Below are 19,702 nucleotides of genomic sequence, written 5' to 3'. Positions count from 1 at the left end.
AGAGAATGCTGCTGTCATGCCACTAGTATGTTGGAACCTGGACTAAGTCAGACAAAAGGTGCTGACAGCCAGCAATTTCTAATTAAGCAAAATGTTACATCCAAACAATGCCTGTCAAATGATAGATCAATAGATCATAATTGGGGAGATCATGAGTCATGATACCTTACCAAACACAATGGGAAAGACCAAGTAAAACAGTTTGGGAAGGAGTTGACAGCAGTTTGACATCACTTGCTGCCATTCCTGCAGACTCATCCTGATGTGATAACATTCCAACAGAACATTACGTTCTCATGTTTTTCATTTAAAAATGACTTAAGCTCCATTGAATGTATTTGGCAATATAAGCAAAATGAATTGACCTATTTCATGTCTGTTAAAATGTCGGTGTACAAGCTAGAGAAAGCTATCATATTTTTTCTGATGATAAGCTTAAGAATATTTGCAGTTATAATTAATGAACGTCCTTTGATGTTCAATACATAATGAAGCTAGGTGTAAAGTCAAATCCTTTGAAATGCCAATCTAATGTTTAAATGACATACAGAATCATGGCCAACTTTCAGTCCCAGATAGTTTCCTACACACTTTTGGATGAGCAAATGAAATGTTACTAAAATATACTATGATTTAGCATCCAAGTCAATGAAATAAATTCTTTTTTCCTAGTACTTGTGATGCAAGTGAGATGTAATCTAACTAGAAAAAAACACATAAATGTTTTATCTTTAGGTGTCTCAAGAGCAATAAAATATATATGACAATTGCTGCATCCAGAAAGGCAAGCTAACGCTTGAATCATTATGTAAATATTCCATGTATCAGCTCTTTTAATAGAATTGTGTGGATTTGATTTTAGACAAGTAAGAGACTATATTAAAATGGCTAAAAGTTGTTTTAAGACCTAAATGTCTAGAATGTGATTCAAATGTAAAATCTTTATTGCATATGTGGCCTGCATGCATATGTGCATATAATGCAGATATTGTCCATAGTTCTGAGGTTAATTGTATAGATGCAAAAATTCCCAGAATGAAGGTCATACTGAGGCATTATTGAATATTTTGTAGTAAGTGATGAGCACAATACACAAGCATAAAATGAAAGAAAATACAAAGTACTTAGAATTTTTACTTTAAGATAACAATATTTAATGGTTCAAGTAAAATGTCATGACAAGAAAAAATCATACCAAATAAATCTGGTTAGGTGATTTTACACATTAAATTTACTGTTTGTGGATGGGATATTTTAATTAGTAATGACAATATTTATGTATCAAAATGAATAACTTTAACCTACTGACACACCAGGAAAGTTTCTATCAACGTAATTGTGAACTCCAACAACTGTTATAAATAGCAAGTTCTATTGATATTCAAGCAGTTATAATATATTAGTGCTTTTTTACATTTTTTACATGATACATGGTGCCTACATACAGAATATTCAGGCAATTATATATATATAATGTCTTGCTCTTAAACACAGATTGTCTCTTTAGAATTTCAACAGTGTATGCAAGATTTTTACAGGTAAGCAGAATATCTAGAGCTTTGGAACAAAAGACAGGCTTGACCAGCTAGTGTTCCCCTTTGTAAACATTTATATAAGTATAAATTATTTTTTAACTGATTTGAGATTTACATACCATTTGTCTATATATAAAGTAAGTATTACACAGGACATACATCACAATTTTTGTAATCAAAATAATGACATTCTAAGTAAAATAATTAAGTTTGTATCTGTTAAGTATTGTGCCTCCGGCTTTTTAAATTCAAAAGCAGCAATCAGAACACAGATTGCTCCACCTACTTGTGTTTCTTTGGGGAGAACTCCTTCCTTTATGACAGGAACACAGCTAGAATACAATCCAAGGGTGATGACCACACCACCTGACAAGTGGTTTGAATAGCTGCAGAACACTTATTGGGCAATAATAGCACTCACTGGTGGTAATTATCACATGCAGATGGGAATGTAGGACAACTAATTAGCAGAATATTTCTTCACTAGAATATTTCTACAACAATTTCTAATGTCAAATTAAAGACATATAAATGCTTTAGCAAAAATAACTGCCTTATCTAGATTTGGCAATATCTAGTATGTTAAAAATTGGACTGCTAACTTAATTTAATAAAACAAAACAGACAAATACAGATAGTCATGCATTTCACCACACATTCCAGCTAATAATTAAAATAAAAACCAACTTTTTGGCAATGTAGTGAGTCCTTTGGCACTTGGATGTTGCCCTGTTCAGTCGTCCCCTTGTTATTAATGTCAACACATCCATAAAAGTAGTTTTTCATCTGTACATTAAAACATTTTTATTAAAATACGTTTACCAGATCTTATATGTTTTCTGCATTAGGTAAGAAGATAACATAGGCTTCAGATATTTTTGTAGTAACCAATCAATAGAAAGTTGCCATAATCAGAGGATGGGTGTCATAACAAGAATCTTTTAATATGCATATTATATTAGCACATTTTATGTCCATGAAAGACGTAAGATAAGTAGACAGAAGTAAAATATTACAGTATATAGTACTTTAACTCCAACTTTGCGTGAGAAATGATGTGTAAAGCTATTCTTTTTCTCCTCTAAATAGTGACCTTGAAAAAAAATGGCCATTTGAATTAAATAAAAAGATAGTTAATAACCTTCTACAGGTAGTGCATTACCATTTTATAAAGCCCATTATTTTTCAGAGGGTTGGAGAGCTAAATTTGAGTGTTTAGACATTTAAAACTCGTTGAAAACATTAAAGTGAATAGACATAGTACATATGTTACACTCCCTCAAGCATCCCTATGACTGAAAAACCTAGGCATTCATTTTCTCTTGCTGACACAAGTCTTTAAAAATATTAAACTCTTTCAACATTATTCAAATCTGTTTCAAAGAGGTATAAACAGTCTATCATAATGTGCTGTTGAGGCATTTAAAATCACACTCCCTGGATTGCATGAGTGGATCATTGTCCATAAATTGTATACCTTCTTAACATAAACAAATATCTAGAGTATAGTCCATAAATTTCAATACAATGTCATACTAATATCTTTGAAGTTTTCAAGAATGTAATATACAATAAAAATACCATCCCTAATTCTGTTTAGCATTTATGGAAAATGGGTTTTCCATAAAAAAAACAATATTATTATCCAGATAAAACCCAGTATTTTATTTAGGAATACTTGTGCCTTGGTTTGGGTGTACAGATGTCAGACTCTCTGTGTGTTGGCTCTGCCATCATTATTCTCCTTAATTAAATGTATTAAACAATTATAAAGCTAGTTTGGGGAATAGCCGCCAATGCAATTGTGTCATCTTTTGGTTCAACGAGCAACAGAACAATCCTGTGTCTACGTAAAACTCTTATGGCACATATAATTCCTCTGACACTTAACTTAATTTATAATGAAGTAATTTTTTGGATCACTGACCTGTGAGCGTTGAGTGTCAGCAAAATGTACTAAGTAATGTTATCAAGAATTGTTTGGAAGCATTAAAAACATTCTAAATGTTAACTTTTAGTAAAATAGATTCAATATTTGTTCTGCTTGTTTCTTAATACTGCATTTTTCCCACGACAATGACACAAATAGTTTATCATTTTTAAACAAGAACTATAAATTTATCTAAAGCTCACTTTTATTTTCAGTATCAGTTACTATTAAGATGTTCTATTTTACCATTTTACTGAAAAAAGTATCAGAAAATTGTATTGAATAACCAGACTGTGTGGCCAGCAATCTTAGTAACTACTTGTACAGTGAGATCAATCTATCCTTAATTTCAGAAATCATTCTTTTCAACATTTTTTTTGTAACAGTAGTTTGTTAATTTACACTTGCAATTACGTATTCTATATCATTGCAATGCAATGATGATTTATATTTTGAACATTCTTTTTTTATAGAGACTTGCAATTTGTATCCAACACTTTGCTTTCTATGAGTCTGTCTTTTTTCTTTAATGGTAGATCTCTGTAATGGTAAAACTGGAAACAAAATAAAGGGAAGATAGATACATGAAAAATTATATTGTTATGATATGGTGAGTGATAAGGAAAATAACATTTTGTTTTCTTTTTTAGCTTATCTATGAACTTTGGTATTTTATTAAAAGAACAAACTACAGAATATGGGGAAATGATACACTTTACCAACAAAATACAATCAATGCGTTCCCTGTTTCTTATCTGTACACACCACTATTGTAAAATGGATTATGCTACAATACTTACAGTATGTAACTCACAGAATTCCACAAAACCCTATACTAAGCAAACCAAATTAATATCTAAGATACTGTTAATTTTATTTAAGGAGGAAGAGTTGTGTTTTAAAAAAAAATGAAAATACAGGTAGAACATTATTGAGTACAAATTTTCTCAATCACATGACCTGATTTTTATGTAGATTTGTCTAAACATCAGTGGGACACTCATCATAGCACGCGACTGAAACAGGTTTATACATGGACAGCAAGCATCAGCTAATGACAACAATGCTTATACTTACTGGCAAATACAAGATTTCGACACGATCATTTTTTACATAACTAGGAGAGAAACCATAATTGTATTTTACAAGGTTTCCTGAAACAGGGTTATTTCCCATTATTTAAGCCATGCTTAGAAGATTGAACACTGACACATGACTTTTCAGTACTCCATTTATGTAGAACCTGACACTTATGTTAAATGAAGCACTGCCTATTTTTTCTGTGAGGAATGGTGCACATCAGCATAACACTGCACTAATCTTAATTAAAAAAACATAAGTATATACAAAAGTTATAACTGAATCTAAGTATAGTGTATTTCTATTTGATGTAAGTTCAGGCACGCAATTTTATTCTTTTATTCAATATTATGTCATACTCTGACAGTATTATTGGAGGCTTAAAAATTCTTAACTGATTTATATATTTCATATGCAATATATTTCAATAAGGGAAAATTTTCCCTTAAAAATCATTTAAGTGTAAAATAAAAAAAATAATAGGGAATCAGTTCATTTTTAAACTGCATTCTTTCATGGCTATGCTTTTTCTGTTTATTACAGACCAAAATAATTATCGAAAGGGGAGATTAAGATAATTGGTTCCATACTACATGTCATGATGCACATAGCTTTCAGGTTTGTTTAATACCGCAAAGTAAAAAATGTAAAAAAGACTAATTACTCTTTATTCCTTAATCTTGGGGCATGTGAGTTAATGAGACTTTCAAAAACAAATACTTCTACAATAGAAAGCATGATAAAGAGGCTATGGACAAACTGATATTGCTCACATATAGAAGATCTGGAAAAAATATAACTTTATCCTCCAATTGATAATATTATTTTTTTTTCTTTAAATATATTAAAACATGATAAACATTTGTATAGTAACTTAAAAACTTGGTGCAGCTGCTGAAGAGGAATAAAACTTTGCAGGCACAAACAAAGACAATGCATACCAAGATTCTGAGATTGCAAATGAGATCTACTTGCCATACTGTATTGAATACTCAATGTGATCACAACACATTTTAGCTGACCTTTTGGGCTCTAGATAGTCCTCATAAGTTCTTTAGTTCTATTGTTTTTTTGCTGTTGTTTTCTACTCCTGCTTTAGAAAGTGGGTTGCAGTCAACATCCCGTCTCCTGACTTTTTTTTCAAGCTTTTCTTTTCTTTCAAGAGAAATTTACATTACTTTATCAACTAACCAAACAACACCCCTTTCTTCTTTTCCTTTTAGGAGCTACTTTGGCATACAACTATCGTTATATGTACAGATAGTACAGGATTCATTCACAGTTGTATATAACAAAAAGTCATGTTCTTGTATTATTGTTGCTTTCTACAAATTATTTTTTATGACAATATCATTAATATGATATCAGAATTACAATTATAATTATTAGAATTATGCATTTTTATATAGATATTGGCAAGCCAGTTTAACCACAGACATACAAATATATGTGGCACAGACATGAAGAAGTCACTGAAGCTCACTGTGGACTTGTCTGTAGGTAGTAGCTTCCCAAAGCTTGGCTTTATAACTGATGCTCATGAACAAAGGTAGGGTTTCCCCCAGAAGCAGGGGCATGCTGACCCGAAGGATTGAAGTTAGCCAGGGGGATGACCTTGACTGCGTCTTCTTTTTTGCTACAGTGTCTTTCCAGGGTGTTGTAGAATTGTGGCCTGTTGCTCCCTTGACCCTTATCAATCTCTTCTTTTGGGACAGATCTGCTCAGAGTGTGACGGCCATCAGGCTTGGTTCCACGGGCCCACCCCTGCTGAAATCCAAAGGAGGGCAGTGCTGGATTTGTTGTTTGCTGGAATTGGGTAAGAGCTGGCGGCATCCAACAGCTATCAGAGTGGCCAAGAATGAGACACTCCTGAGTGCAGGTTTCGGAGGCCTCTGCAAGAGCTTTCTGCAGATTAACTTCAATGGCTATAATTAAAAAAAGAGAAAGGCACTGTTAATTACTTAAATTGTTTCTTAAATGTATTATGAATATAAAGGGTGGTTTCTGCTTATTTTTCCTTTCTTCCACATGTGGCCTTAACCAAAGTAACATAAAACTAATGTGAACAGCACAGAGTTGACAGTCTTATGAAAGTGTAAAACATAATTGAGAAGAATTAAATATAAAGTATATAATAAACTATGCTATAGTTATCTATGACATTGTGTTTCTTTATTGTACAAATTTGTGATTATTTTATGTAGCCAATCTATAATTCAATTTGATTATAAGAAGATGAAGGAGAAGAAGAATGTTTGCAGTTTTTTATTAAACAGTCAAATCTTATAAAAAATGCAAAAAACTTCTAAAATCATAGGAGGCCTGATAAGAAAGTGCATGTATTAAATAAATCAATTTTAAAATTGAAGAAAGAATGTATGTTAATTATAATTGACCTTTAGAAATTAGAAGAAGTAAACAGTCTGGAGAGTTCTAACTTTAAAAAATAAGAAACTGAAATAAGTGCTTAATTCATGCCATTATCGGAAAAACACTGTGCCTTTTTGCATTTAAATTCCCAATGCCTTCTACTGTTTACTTAAGAAATAAAGTTAATTCCCAGTAGCTTAATTAAATCTCTAAAAATGATATTGTATACATCTGGGTTTGGCTTAAATTATTTAACAAGCATCTTAGCAATATTTTAAACAATTGCTTCTTTTAAGTACTAGTGTATTGTCTCTGCCAGATTTAGTCTTTGTTCAGTCAAGTCATTTAAATGTAATCAAGATTATACAGTATATATCTATCTTATAAACAATGTATATATTAATTGAAAATATGTAAAGAGAATAGTTATAATGTGAAGGAAAGGGATTTTTATTATGGTTCATGTTTGCAGCAATGTTAGCACAAGGAAAAAGAAACAAATGTGGGAGTTGGAAGGAATGTATTTTCAGTCAGACATCTCCTCCCTCTCCATAATCTCCCCTTGACACCAGAAGTTAAATGAGCATAGGGAAAGCCTTCAGAATTAAGCCTTTGCAATAAAACCTGTCAGCTAAGATAATTAGGATGTAAAATGGTAAGTGCAAATGAAAAAAAAAATAGATGGAAGCCCATAGTACTATATTTGTAACCCAATAAAAAAGAGAAGCACTGTTGGAATGGCACTTGGGTCTGCTAGGCTTCTGCTTCAAGCTGTCATAAAGAAATAACTTTGCATATTTGCATAAATAAGAATGCTATCAATAATTTAACACTACTTTTATGATTTCCCTATATTCCTTGTTTTGCATCTGGCCTACTTTAATCCTTGGTCATTTAAGTGCCAGCAGTAAGGGAGCTAATTTTAAAAATGTAGCAATCTAGTCTGCACTGAAAGCTGTCTTTTAAAAATGAAGACACAAATTCCTTTCTTCCTTTTCTGGTTGTTTCTCTGTAGAAAAGCACAAAGCTGTTGGGATTTCCCATGTGTGGTATACATTGATAGTTACACAGATAGCTCCTCCTTTAACATTAATTGCTAAAATTTCTTCTTTTTTTCCATTTCCAAAGGGAACTGATAACTTTTGAGTCCTCTATTTTTAAAATGACATTAACAACAACCAGAACATATACTGTTCAATCATTCTGGTTGTAAAGAAGTTAAATGTTGTGATGCTGTAAACACTTGACATAATAATGTATTTCACAAACATAACATTTAATTGTTCGTTCATTAAGTCTAATTAATTAGTAATGTGAAAATTAACAGTGTTTCTGGACTGTATTTATATTGCAACCATGTGCACACAACTGCTCCAGGACGTAGTAGTGATGGCTGCATGATAAAAACAATTACAAAACGATTTTTGGAGATATGGTATTTTCTTTATGAAAATGGATTTAATGAAAAACATTTACTGGTGCAATGCTCATTTTATAAGATTTAATCTTATACCTGATATATGTAGGCTCAGAGTAAATTAAAATATATAAATAATAAAATAATAATGTAATTGTTCTTTAATTGGATAGTGATAATGAAGTAAGTGACCTTTTGTAGTGCAAAACTGCTCATGGTCTTCACTGTCCGTAAACAACTTATCAAACAAGAAAAAAAAAAGATTATTTCTACATTCACAATGATTCACCTTCTTTAGTAATGTGTATCCATTACTGCAGTTTCTTACCTTTTTATTTTTTTTATCTTTTTTACTTATTATTTTGTTTTTTTGGCAAAGAAGAAAGCTTTTCAGCAGATATTTTCATGAAAAGCTTGTTTTGAAGTGGTAAATGTAATTAGTTTTGAAATACTATGAGTGGGGCACTGCGAAAGAAATGTTAATTGTGTATGTTCAAGCAAAACCTTATTTGTGCAGAAACTGTCCTTCACTACCAAGAACTGTATGCATGGAGCACAAATAATCAGTACAAAATAAGGTTAAATTGCCTCTAATTATACGACATGTAAGAGGTATTTCATGCAGCAGTGCTTTCCTTGGTATGATATGTATGAACTCACAGCAAGAGCTCTCTGTTGTGCTATGTCAACAGTAAAGAGTGCTAGTATTTTTGCATGTAATATTTCATGTTAAACAGCACAGAAGGCACAGTCAATATCAATTTCTAATCTGTTCTGACAGTTCTGACTCCCTATGTCAGCCAGAGGAAAGTAGAATTTCTGATGTATATTTAAAATGTTCTTCAATGTATTGTTTAAAAGAAATTATGCTTTGTCTGCAAAAAGACAAACTATCTTTTTTATCAGAAATGTCACTTGTACAAGAACGTAATGAAGTTATCTTGACTTTATGGGTACAGCTTTAGTAGAATACTATATACCATCTTGGTATATACTTATAACTCATTTTTGTTTTAGTATATGGTATATTTAGTCTGGGATCTGCAAATACCAGTCTGTCAGTACATGGCAGTCATGTTCTTAACACCAATTAATCATAATCATTTATGTATGCAAACTGACTACCAATCATTTAATTAATCAGTCATTAGTACTTGGTTAAGCTGTTGCAGGTTACAAAATAAGTATAAATGGAATTTGAAGTCTTGCAATATCTTGACTAGTATGACTACATCATACTGCTCCATGATGCAGTGGTAGATACATACTTTGAAATAAGTGTTACCAAATTTTCAGTAGCAAAAGCATTGAACATGCTTTCAACCTATGTATTTTTCAAGGCAGATTACAACTTTTCCAAAAAAAGCAAGCATTTACACTAATATCAAGTTTGTCAATAACTTTGCAAACACATGACACAGAGTCTTCAAATCACAGGCATTTTAAATATTAGGATTTCTGAAAAATTTCAAAACCTTTATTTAAACAGCATCTACCACCTGGTTCCTTTTTGAGAAAACTTATTTTGAATAAAGTGAATCCCAGGTGTAAGTGAGTTCATAATGTAAGAATTACTATTAAAAAGCTACTGTATGTATGCGAAACACCTGACCATTTGAGCAGAATAACACAAACTCATTCGGCTCAACAACAATGTTGTGTGTTCAATTTCACAGAACCACAGCATGCATTATGTTACATTTTTAACATCAGTCGAAGTGTTCTCAAGTCTCTCAAAAACATAAAAAATGTAGCATAGTACTGTAGGTCGCACCCCTTGCTGTCCTTGATAAAATGGATAGAAAATAGATGGACTGGTGGATTTATATTTGTAAAAATGTTCCAATTTAAATGAAATACGGAAGATATCATTAATAAGACAAATATTGAACATGAGCGTACTGTATTTGCAAAAGTAGATACTGTCAATGTAAAAAAAAAAGGTAAAAACAAGCCTCAAAATGAAATTGTGTATATATTTTATAAGGAACAAGTTAAGGTTTATTCCATGCTGAAAAGAGAAGAAAAGAAACACAACGTTTCGGCTGGGCTCCACGCTTTGAATAAACCTTTACTTGTTCCTGTGCAGCCTATGCATGCTGACACAGCTACAGTAGCTACTTGAACTATATATTTTATAATTATAATCTACAATAAAAAAAATTGATTTGGTATTAAAAAGGCCACTGAAACATGCACTGAAGCATGTGAAAAGGTCTGCATTTAATCTCAGCCAAAATGCAAGTTATACTTTTAACAAATTGTCCCTTGGAGTGTTCAATACTTTGTTGTGTGTTGCCTAATTGCAATGGGTGAAGGGTGTGTGGGGGAAAGTTTAGGCTGCAATTGAATTGTCACTCTCTTTTCTTGTCTGAGAAGGCTTTGGAGCAGTTTACAACCATTTGTATTTTCTTTTGTGAAATGCAATGGCAAATGAAACCAATTGTAAATAAAATGATGTTCTCAATTGTAAATATTGTGTTTACATTGACATTTTGTATTAATTTTATATATTGCAGTATATTAAATATTTACTTGACATTCATGATCACTTAAGAGTACCGAGGAGCATCAGATGTCAAGTTGACGACCCCACCACCCCCTGGACAGGCTGACAAAGTAATTTGGAAGTGTTAACTATCCAGCAATTGCAAAGTGTGCAACTGCAGCAGCCACAAATAAATACAAAAAATAAACATTTTTTTTCTCCTGATAATAACTGTAACAAATTGTCATGTTTCACTTCCTTGTGTAACAAACACGACACTTCTGAAATATGAAGATTCTAATTTTTGAAGAAACTGCTACCAATACGTTTCTGAGCACCATTAAAATATTATAATATTAATTATTGATATAGATATATTGATTTAGCTGGTTGTAGCAAGGTATTTTCTTAATTTTATATATCACAGTATTTAAATGTTCAATTCACATTCACGTTCTCATAGTGGTACTAGGGACTTATCAGATGTTAAACTGAGGAAGGGGAGACAATTACAACAGCCCAAACCCCCACCACCTCAGGCAGACAGAGGTGATAAAGGTGTTAAAAAGTCATTCAAAGGGGTGCAGTATCACAAGTGTTCAATATATTTGTAAATTAATGAGAGGCTATGAACAGCAGCACCTGTGTCAATGTTAGTGGCTTTATTATAAATCAAATTAAAAAAAGATTAACTACAGAATATTTTCTTTTTTCTGTTTCAGCTAAGTGAGATAAATAGAAAGTAAAATCAGTCAGGATCTTGGAGTTTAACAAGGGTCAAAAGCATTTCGCATAGCAAAAACATGAAAGAAGCAGACCTTAAGTTTAGATTGGATTTCTCCATTGGTGTCAGAATAGCTCAATGAAATAAGATGCAATAGTCTGGCAGACAGATTTTAAATTCTTCAGTCCAAAGTAGCTCTTTGAGTTTGTCAAAATTAGCTACTTTGCAAGCAGTATTCAGCTTCTCAAAAGGTACCACTTTCTCTCATCCAATATGAACTAAGGTTTGATTTTTTAATATAATTTAGAAACCTTGGACTGTGTCCTTCAGGAACTCATTCATAGTATAATCCAAACAAAACACCTGCTTGGCACACTGGGATCTTGACACGCAGGTGTGAAGAAGAGTCAATAGCTTCTGTTTTAGTAGGTTTTGGATTTGTGTTAAGATTTGTGTCTGTTGTAACTGTTAATACAATGGCAAATATATCTGCAGTTCTTCTGCTTATCGCATAATATTGCAATTATTATACACGTGTTGTGTGATGTGGTTGTTGGGGTTACAATAAATCAAACACGCATTTTTATTTATTCATGGAATAGTTTGTATTACATATTGTTAAATCACACTGTTAGGTTCTATACTGCAATGAGGAAAAAAATCATACACAGGACTATTTTCTCCCAATCAGGATTTTTTAAGCAGCGCTTTCTTGTGTCCTGATGTGCCACACACATGAATCAAGTGAAGTCATATCCACAGATACAGTATACTGAAACAGTGGCATACAGGTCAATGAACTGCAGTGTGATCGTATATCGTACAGATGTACTGTGTATACAGTATGATACTGTATGGTTTTAAAGCCACTATGGTACAAAATGTGTGAAACATTTTTATAATCACAATTTAAGCAAAAAGTAATCAGGAAACAATTTTACTGTAAATTTTGATTACAAAAATATATTCTGATTATAAAAAAAATTGTCCCAATAAGAATACTAGAGAAATTATATTGAATAAAACTCATAACTATAACAAAAGTTTAACTCTCTTGTGTAACAACCATGACATTTCCTAAATATGAAGCTTCTTAATTTAAGTATGCACTTAAATTAATATGCACAAGTTTCTTATTGCCTTTAAAACCATACGGCATCATGCTGTATTTATTGTATATAAAGTATATTTATATAATACACCCTCAGTCAATTGTACACACAATCCGTTCAGCATATCCGTGGATATAACTTCAGGTGATTTTCACACGTGGCACATCGGGAATGTAGTCTTTGCTCACGTTGTAAAACTACAGTACTGGAAAAAATAGTGAAATATATTTTTCATTTTCAAAATTCAAAGTTAAATTGTTTGCTGATTAGTTGTTGTTTATTAGTTGTGAAATGTGCATTAAGGCAAAATATAAATGATCTAAATGCGGAAGTAAACCTGAAAGAAGCACATCGTGTTAACAACAAGCCAAGCTACAGATGCAGCCATTCAAAGTGCGGGGTACAAACCCGTACCAACTCACTACGTCATACTGCGTCATACGCTACGTGATTGGCTGGCCAAAATGACCGACAGTGGCACTCGTGGTGCATTGATCAGTTGTGGAAACATTTAATCATTTAATGTCTTTACTGTGCACGTTTTAATCTGCTTAGTATTGAATATTTATATGGAATTTTACAACTAAAGGGAAATTTTAGTAGCTGAGCATAAAAAGAAGAGGAGCATAACGCATCTGAAGGTCATAAACTATATTAATTTAGGAATATAAACATACTACTGTATGTAAAATGTACTGTATATGGCTGGTCTTGGTAGTTTAAAGAAAAAATACACACCAGTTTTCCATTTCTCCCTAAACATTTTAAGCATCAAAGTCTCACATGTGGTTATTTCGGAAACGTTTTTACGTGCTGCTTCTGACCATGTCACTGTATGTATATATACTGTACAGTACTTTTTGAGAAAAGTGATAGTTTTAAGCTTTTCTGCGAATACGCTTGATACCGGAGTAAACAAAAGCATTATTTTAGAATTTGATTAATAGGGAATATAATATGGAATTGTGTATCTAAAGAAATTAATAATGATATAATTATATTCATGTACTGTAGCACGAACAGTAGTATAAAACTTTGTATTGATATGTGTATCGCTGTTTCAGTGCTTAACCTGTCACTGTGTCTGTGGCATGATGGCTTAAGTGTTTGACTTATAAGTGAGAGGTTGGGTGTTCAAATCTAGCTATTGCCATGAGTTTTCTTTTAACAAACATTTCTTTGAAAAACTAAAATAGAAATATTATGGACACTTTATTGACTTTTGTATATTTCTAAATATCACAACACGTTAGAATCTAAGTCATTTATTAAAAACAACAAATAGTTTCAAACTGCTACTCATATCATTGATATGTGAAAAAAGTGAATCCTGTTTCTTTTATGGTCTGTAGCTCAAATCCTGCTTAACTAAAAATTAGACACAAGAAGAGTATTATTGGACAATGCTGTGAGGCTAAAGAAATCAATCAATCAGACCTGTTATGCCGCGACACCCCTACCGTGTTTTACCGCGGCATACCCCGCTCGTTTTGAATGGCTGCATCTGTATAATGAACTATTTTTAACAGATCACACTGAGTAATTTTGTTTTGTAAATTAAAACAATATTAAATTAATATTTTACATACTGTAAGTAACAGTATACAATAAATAAAAGTGTAAACAGTATACAACTTAAAATCTATAATTGCGAAAAGATTGTCTCTCAGCATTGACCAGGACTCTAAACCAGGCACTTTCCGGCGACAACTCAAATTCCACACGCCACGTTAAGTATTCACTACTCCATCTGACGGTTTTACAAAGTAGTGCAGTTCGATAAAATAATATTTTCAAACAGGACCGAATGCTGTGTTAAATTGCTATATGTGCTGCATTATCTGGAGGGCATTCTGAATGGCTGCATCTGTATGTTTGCATGAGTATCTTCCAAGCTCTCCAGTTTCCTCCCACAGTCCAAAGACATATTGGTACATAAATCTGCATTTGGGAAAATTGGCCCTGGTGTGAGTGTGAGTGTAAAATACATTTGAATTGATTTGTCTTACCTTGGAATTTTTCCCAAACAGATTTATTCTCTTAGGAAGAGAATGAAAGGGTCCTTTAGCTTTAGAGGCTTTGTATTTATTGTCCAAAGTGTCCTTTCAATAACTATTTGCTGAAATATGGGTAATTACACTTTTTTCCACACTACCTAGAAACTAATTTTCATCTTGTCTTGCAATGTATCTTATAATAGTGAATAGCCTCAACTTTTCCTGATCACATAATTTTTGTGTTAACAAAGCATTAGATACAAATAATAAATTTTAGCACATCACAACATTCATGCTAGTTGAGTGAATATATATTTAAAAAAGGAAAAAATAGTAATGAATAAAAGGGAGAATAAGAATAGTATCATTAAACAGCAGGAAAATATTAATAAGTGATGCTAATTACACTGAACACTCTCTTGAGTAAGGAGAACTTAGAGTACAAAAGCCACCTTTTGATTAATGTTAACAAGGCTGTGTCAGTTGGATGTGGTATGAGCAATATTGCAAAGCAGACAAGTGACAGAAATACCCACCAATGGGCAATCTGAGGTGTATTTTGTATGATATTTACATCAGATGAACAAGTGGAGTAATTATTCCAGGAAGTCATTAACGAACATGTGGGAACCTATTACAACCAATTAAAAGGATAATTGCTTACAACTATACACCGAGAACCAACCAATTCTTCAGTTGCAGATTAGGATGAATACTAACCTTTTATTTGATGTAGTATTCACTCTGTGACCTTTACTAGGTTATGCAAATAAGTGTGTTGATGGGGTCAGGATGCATTTTAAACACAGGGTTAGAAAGGCTCAGCATACTGTAGCTCATTCTGTATGTTTTTTATTTCCGCACAAGAATTGTTTTTTCCTCCCTTAGCAGTGAGCAAATATAATTCAGTAACTAGGATCCCTATGTTTATTGTATGCAGAACTTATTTTCTTATTTATCCTTGCTTTGATTGGATGTCTGTTGGTCTATCATAACCAACTAATTGTGCAGAACTGTTTCTGTTGAAAGTCACAGATAAAAATTCTGTCACAGATATAAATTGCATCTTTCATCTTAAGTCATGTTTTTGACCTGATTTGAAATGGGACTAATATGTATTCCAGAAAATATTTATTACAACAAAGGAATTGCTTTCACCTTAAGAATTTGGATAAAAAACAACATTTAACTTCTGGGATGAGGTTTAACTGGGGGTTCTACAGATGCAGCCATTCAAAGTGCGCGGTACAGACACGTACCGGAGGTAATTGGCTACGGCGTCGTGCATCGTGACGCGCGATGACGCAAAATACCGCGGTGCGTGATTGGTTGACCGACAGGGGCACTCGTGGTCCGTTGGTCTGTCGTAGAAAGACTTACTGTAAACGTCTTTACTGTGCCCGTTGTAGATATTGAATTTTACCACTGAAGGGAAATCTTAGTAGCTGAGCATAAAAAGAATAGGAGCATACTGTAACGCGTGTGAAGGCCATAAACGATATTAATTTTGGAACATAAACATACAGTATATAGCTGGTCTTGGTACTTTAAAGAAAAAAATACACCAGTATTCCATTTCTCCCTAAACATTGTAAGCTTCGAAGTCTTTAACTAACGTGATACCGGAGTCAACAAGCATACTTTTAGAATTTGATTAAAAGGGAATATAATATGGAATCGCGTATCTAAAGAATTTAATAACGGTATGATTATATCCGTGTACTGTGACAGGGCTGTGTAGGGCTGTTTCGCCTGCCTGTTCATGCGAGCTGTCTTGTAGCCTACTGGTCTAGGTGCGTGACTACCAACTGGCAGGTTGTGTGTTTGAATCCAGCTGGTGCTGGACTTTTATTTTAACAAACATTTCTTCGAAAAAATAGAATAGCAATATTATGGACAATCAATTGACTTTTATATTTCAAAATATCGCAACATGATCGATATTTGCGATATTTTGAACATATCTTCCCTTCTGACAGCGGTTCCTGCTTCTATTGTGTGTGTGTGTGCAACAGAGTAAATTTGTATAGAGAAATGGAGGCTGGACAGTATGCGTTACAATATAAACATTTATATTGATTTAAATCGTGTTCTGATTTAAATCGCAAACGCGTGTTAAATTATGTGTTTTTTAATCATAATCAGGCTAATGCATTTCTACATTTTCTGTATGAACCAGCTTAGAGGTTCATACAGAAAGACAGCTTGTGTTTAAATTGAGTGTAAGGTAATTTATGCTTCTAAAGTCATGGTAAGTATTTATTATTGTACTGTGCTGTAAACGTTTTCTGTGCCTAGTCACATTATTTTATAGCGTTTTTATTGCGTTATTAAATCCGGTGGCGCTGTGTGTTAGTTTCCTGACTCCCATTATTTAAACTGCGACACTGATCATTCATCTCTAAATAAACTTTATTTTTTATAGCGTTTTAAGCGAATAGGTAATTAGATTGCTCATAAACCTAATCGCTTTTTCTACATAAACACAGCGTGATTGCTCTCTGAAAATGCTTTTCCTTTATTTTTAATGTAGGCTCAGATTTCAACTATAGATCGTATTATTATAAACTTTCTTGGAAAAATGTATTTTTTGTAAACCATGTTTGCTATTAATTCATTTAGGGCTAAAATATGTTCATTGTCTTCCAATCGAGTCGAGTTGACATTGGAAGCCTGCCACACCCGGACTGTTAAACCAACGCATTAGCACGTCAAAGCCCATTGAGCCAGTATTGGCTTTAGTATTCCCCCCTTCTCCCCTCAATTCAATTCAATTCAAGGTGTTTTATTTGCATGACAGATGGGTACAAGCAGTGTTGGGTATGTATATTGTAACGCTTACGGCAGACAGGCACTGTGTAAGAGCCGACGCACCAGAGCAGCGCACCGAGGGAGCGTCTGCATTTATAACTTAGTTTTTAAAATTAGTCAAGCAATATGAAGCATCTCCTTTTACTTAGTGCCTGAGCATACTGCAACGCGTGTGAAGTCCATAAACGATATTAATTTTGGAACTTAAACATACAGTATATGGCTGGTCTCGGTACTTTAAAGAAAACATACACACCAGTATTCCATTTCTCCCTAAACATTTTAAGCATCGAAGTCTTTAACGCGATACCGGAGTCAACAAGCATACTTTTAGAATTTGATTAAAAGGGAATATAATATGGAATCGCGTATCTCAAGAATTTAAAGACCAGACAATCGCAAACTCGTTTTCAATAAAATTATTTTATTCATTCAGCAGTTTGTGAGAGGGACATCCAGCAGGGAGAGACACACACACCGGTTTTCATTGACAAAATTGTTTTTTTTCAATTCCTCTTGTCTAACAGGAATGTTTTGTTTGTGGACAGACTGTTAGACAAGAGGAAAAGACCGCCTCCTCCTACGAAGCATTTCGTTGATCCGATCACGAATTATTTTCCAGTCGTACGCAGCAAGGGTTGAGAATCTTCGATTCACCATCATACTAATGGTTTCCCGGAGATTGCAAGGCAAGGCACTTTTGCCTCTGGACCCATCGAAATTTACAGACGTGGTCCACCCCCAGTAAATTTCAAAAGTCACAAGATTTCGAAACACGAGGGCGGCGTAGCGGTCGGCTCTTGCTTTCCCGTCTATGCCGATGCACTGCAAGTACAACCCCCCCTTACAACCCCCCGATTAAAAAATAAATAAAAATTTGAATCTCCTGCGGAACACATTCCATAAGAATCAGCGGTTCTACAACTTTAAAGGTGGCTTCTCAAAACGCTTTACGGGATAAAAACAACCAGAACAGCAGCAACAACAATATTGTATTTCATTGCACTTTGAAAACCAAGTAATAACTTAACTCAGTACGTGCAAACGTTTTGTATGTTGCTGTCGTGAATGCCTGCGTACCCATAAGTATCTTATTTGCCTTGAGTCCTGTCTACAGTATATTTGTCCCCCTATCTCCCTCAATTCAATTCAATTCAAGGTGTTTTATTTGCATGACAGATGGGTACAATTCTTGTTGGGAATGTATACTTTGATATTTACACCCGGCGCGGCACCGAGGGAGCGTCTGCATTTATAACTTAGTTTTTAAAATTAGTCAAGCAATATGAAGCATCTCCTTTAACTTTTAAGTCCCTTACTGTATTTTTGTATTATATTCCCTATAAATCAAACTCTAAGAGTATGTATCGGCTTGTCAGTCAGGTCTTTTTTTCTCTATTTCAATTGTCGTTTACACATGCACGACTTTAAAAGCTAGCAAGACAGGTTTCGATTCACATTAGCTGGCGAGCCTTGTTAAAAAAAAACAATGATAATGTAACATGTCACTGTTTGTTCATGAACAAAGTTATACTGAGATTTCTTAGATACGCGATTAAAAAATAAATAAAAATTTGAATCTCCTGCGGAACACATTCCATAAGAATCAGCGGTTCTACAACATATATCGCCTTTAAAGGTGGCTTCTCAAAACGCTTTACGGGATAAAAACAACCAGAACAGCAGCAACAACAATATTGTATTTCATTGCACTTTGAAAATTGCATTTGAGCACGGTTTTTGACTTTTTTTAAATTGCATTTTGGGCGCGGACAGCACATACAAGGGTTAATGAACTGCGCACCTCACTGTACCAGGCCACCACTGCGTCACACCACACAGCTGCCAGCGCACTTCACCGTGCCAGGCCACCACTGCGTCACACCACACAGCTGCCAGCGCACCACACGGTGCCAGGCCACCACTGCATCACCCACCTGCCAGCGCACTTCACCGTGCCAGGCCACCACTGCATCACACAGCTGCCAGCGCACTTCACCGTGCCAGGCCACAACTGCGCCACACCACACAGCTGTCAGTGCATCTCACCGTGCCAGGCCACCACTGCATCACACAGCTGCCAGCGCACCTCACCGTGCCAGGCCACCACTGCATCACAACACACAGCTGCCAGTGCACCTCTACATACCCGACCACCACTGCATCACACAGCTGCCAGCGCACCTCACCGTGCCAAGCCACCACTGCATCATACAGCTGCCAGGGCACCTCACCGTG

The 19,702-nt window shown here is 34.1% G+C and overlaps 1 protein-coding gene across 1 annotated transcript in view; it reads right to left on the bottom strand.

Moving 5' to 3' along the window:
• Positions 1–1,130: 1,130 nt before the first annotated feature.
• The window catches only part of pcdh11 (protocadherin 11), a 504,202-nt gene continuing 485,630 nt past the window's right edge, over positions 1,131–19,702 (bottom strand). Inside the window, exon 5 of the mRNA XM_088648932.1 lies at positions 1,131–6,470. Within this exon, the coding sequence (XP_088505058.1) occupies positions 6,070–6,470 (401 nt within the window). The 3' untranslated portion in view covers positions 1,131–6,069. The remainder of the gene's footprint in view (positions 6,471–19,702) is intronic.

Source organism: Lepisosteus platostomus, chromosome 10, assembly GCF_059453375.1.
Source record: "Lepisosteus platostomus isolate fLepPlt1 chromosome 10, fLepPlt1.hap1, whole genome shotgun sequence".
Lineage (NCBI taxonomy): Eukaryota > Metazoa > Chordata > Actinopteri > Semionotiformes > Lepisosteidae > Lepisosteus > Lepisosteus platostomus.
This window is presented reverse-complemented; position numbering and strand designations above follow the sequence as displayed.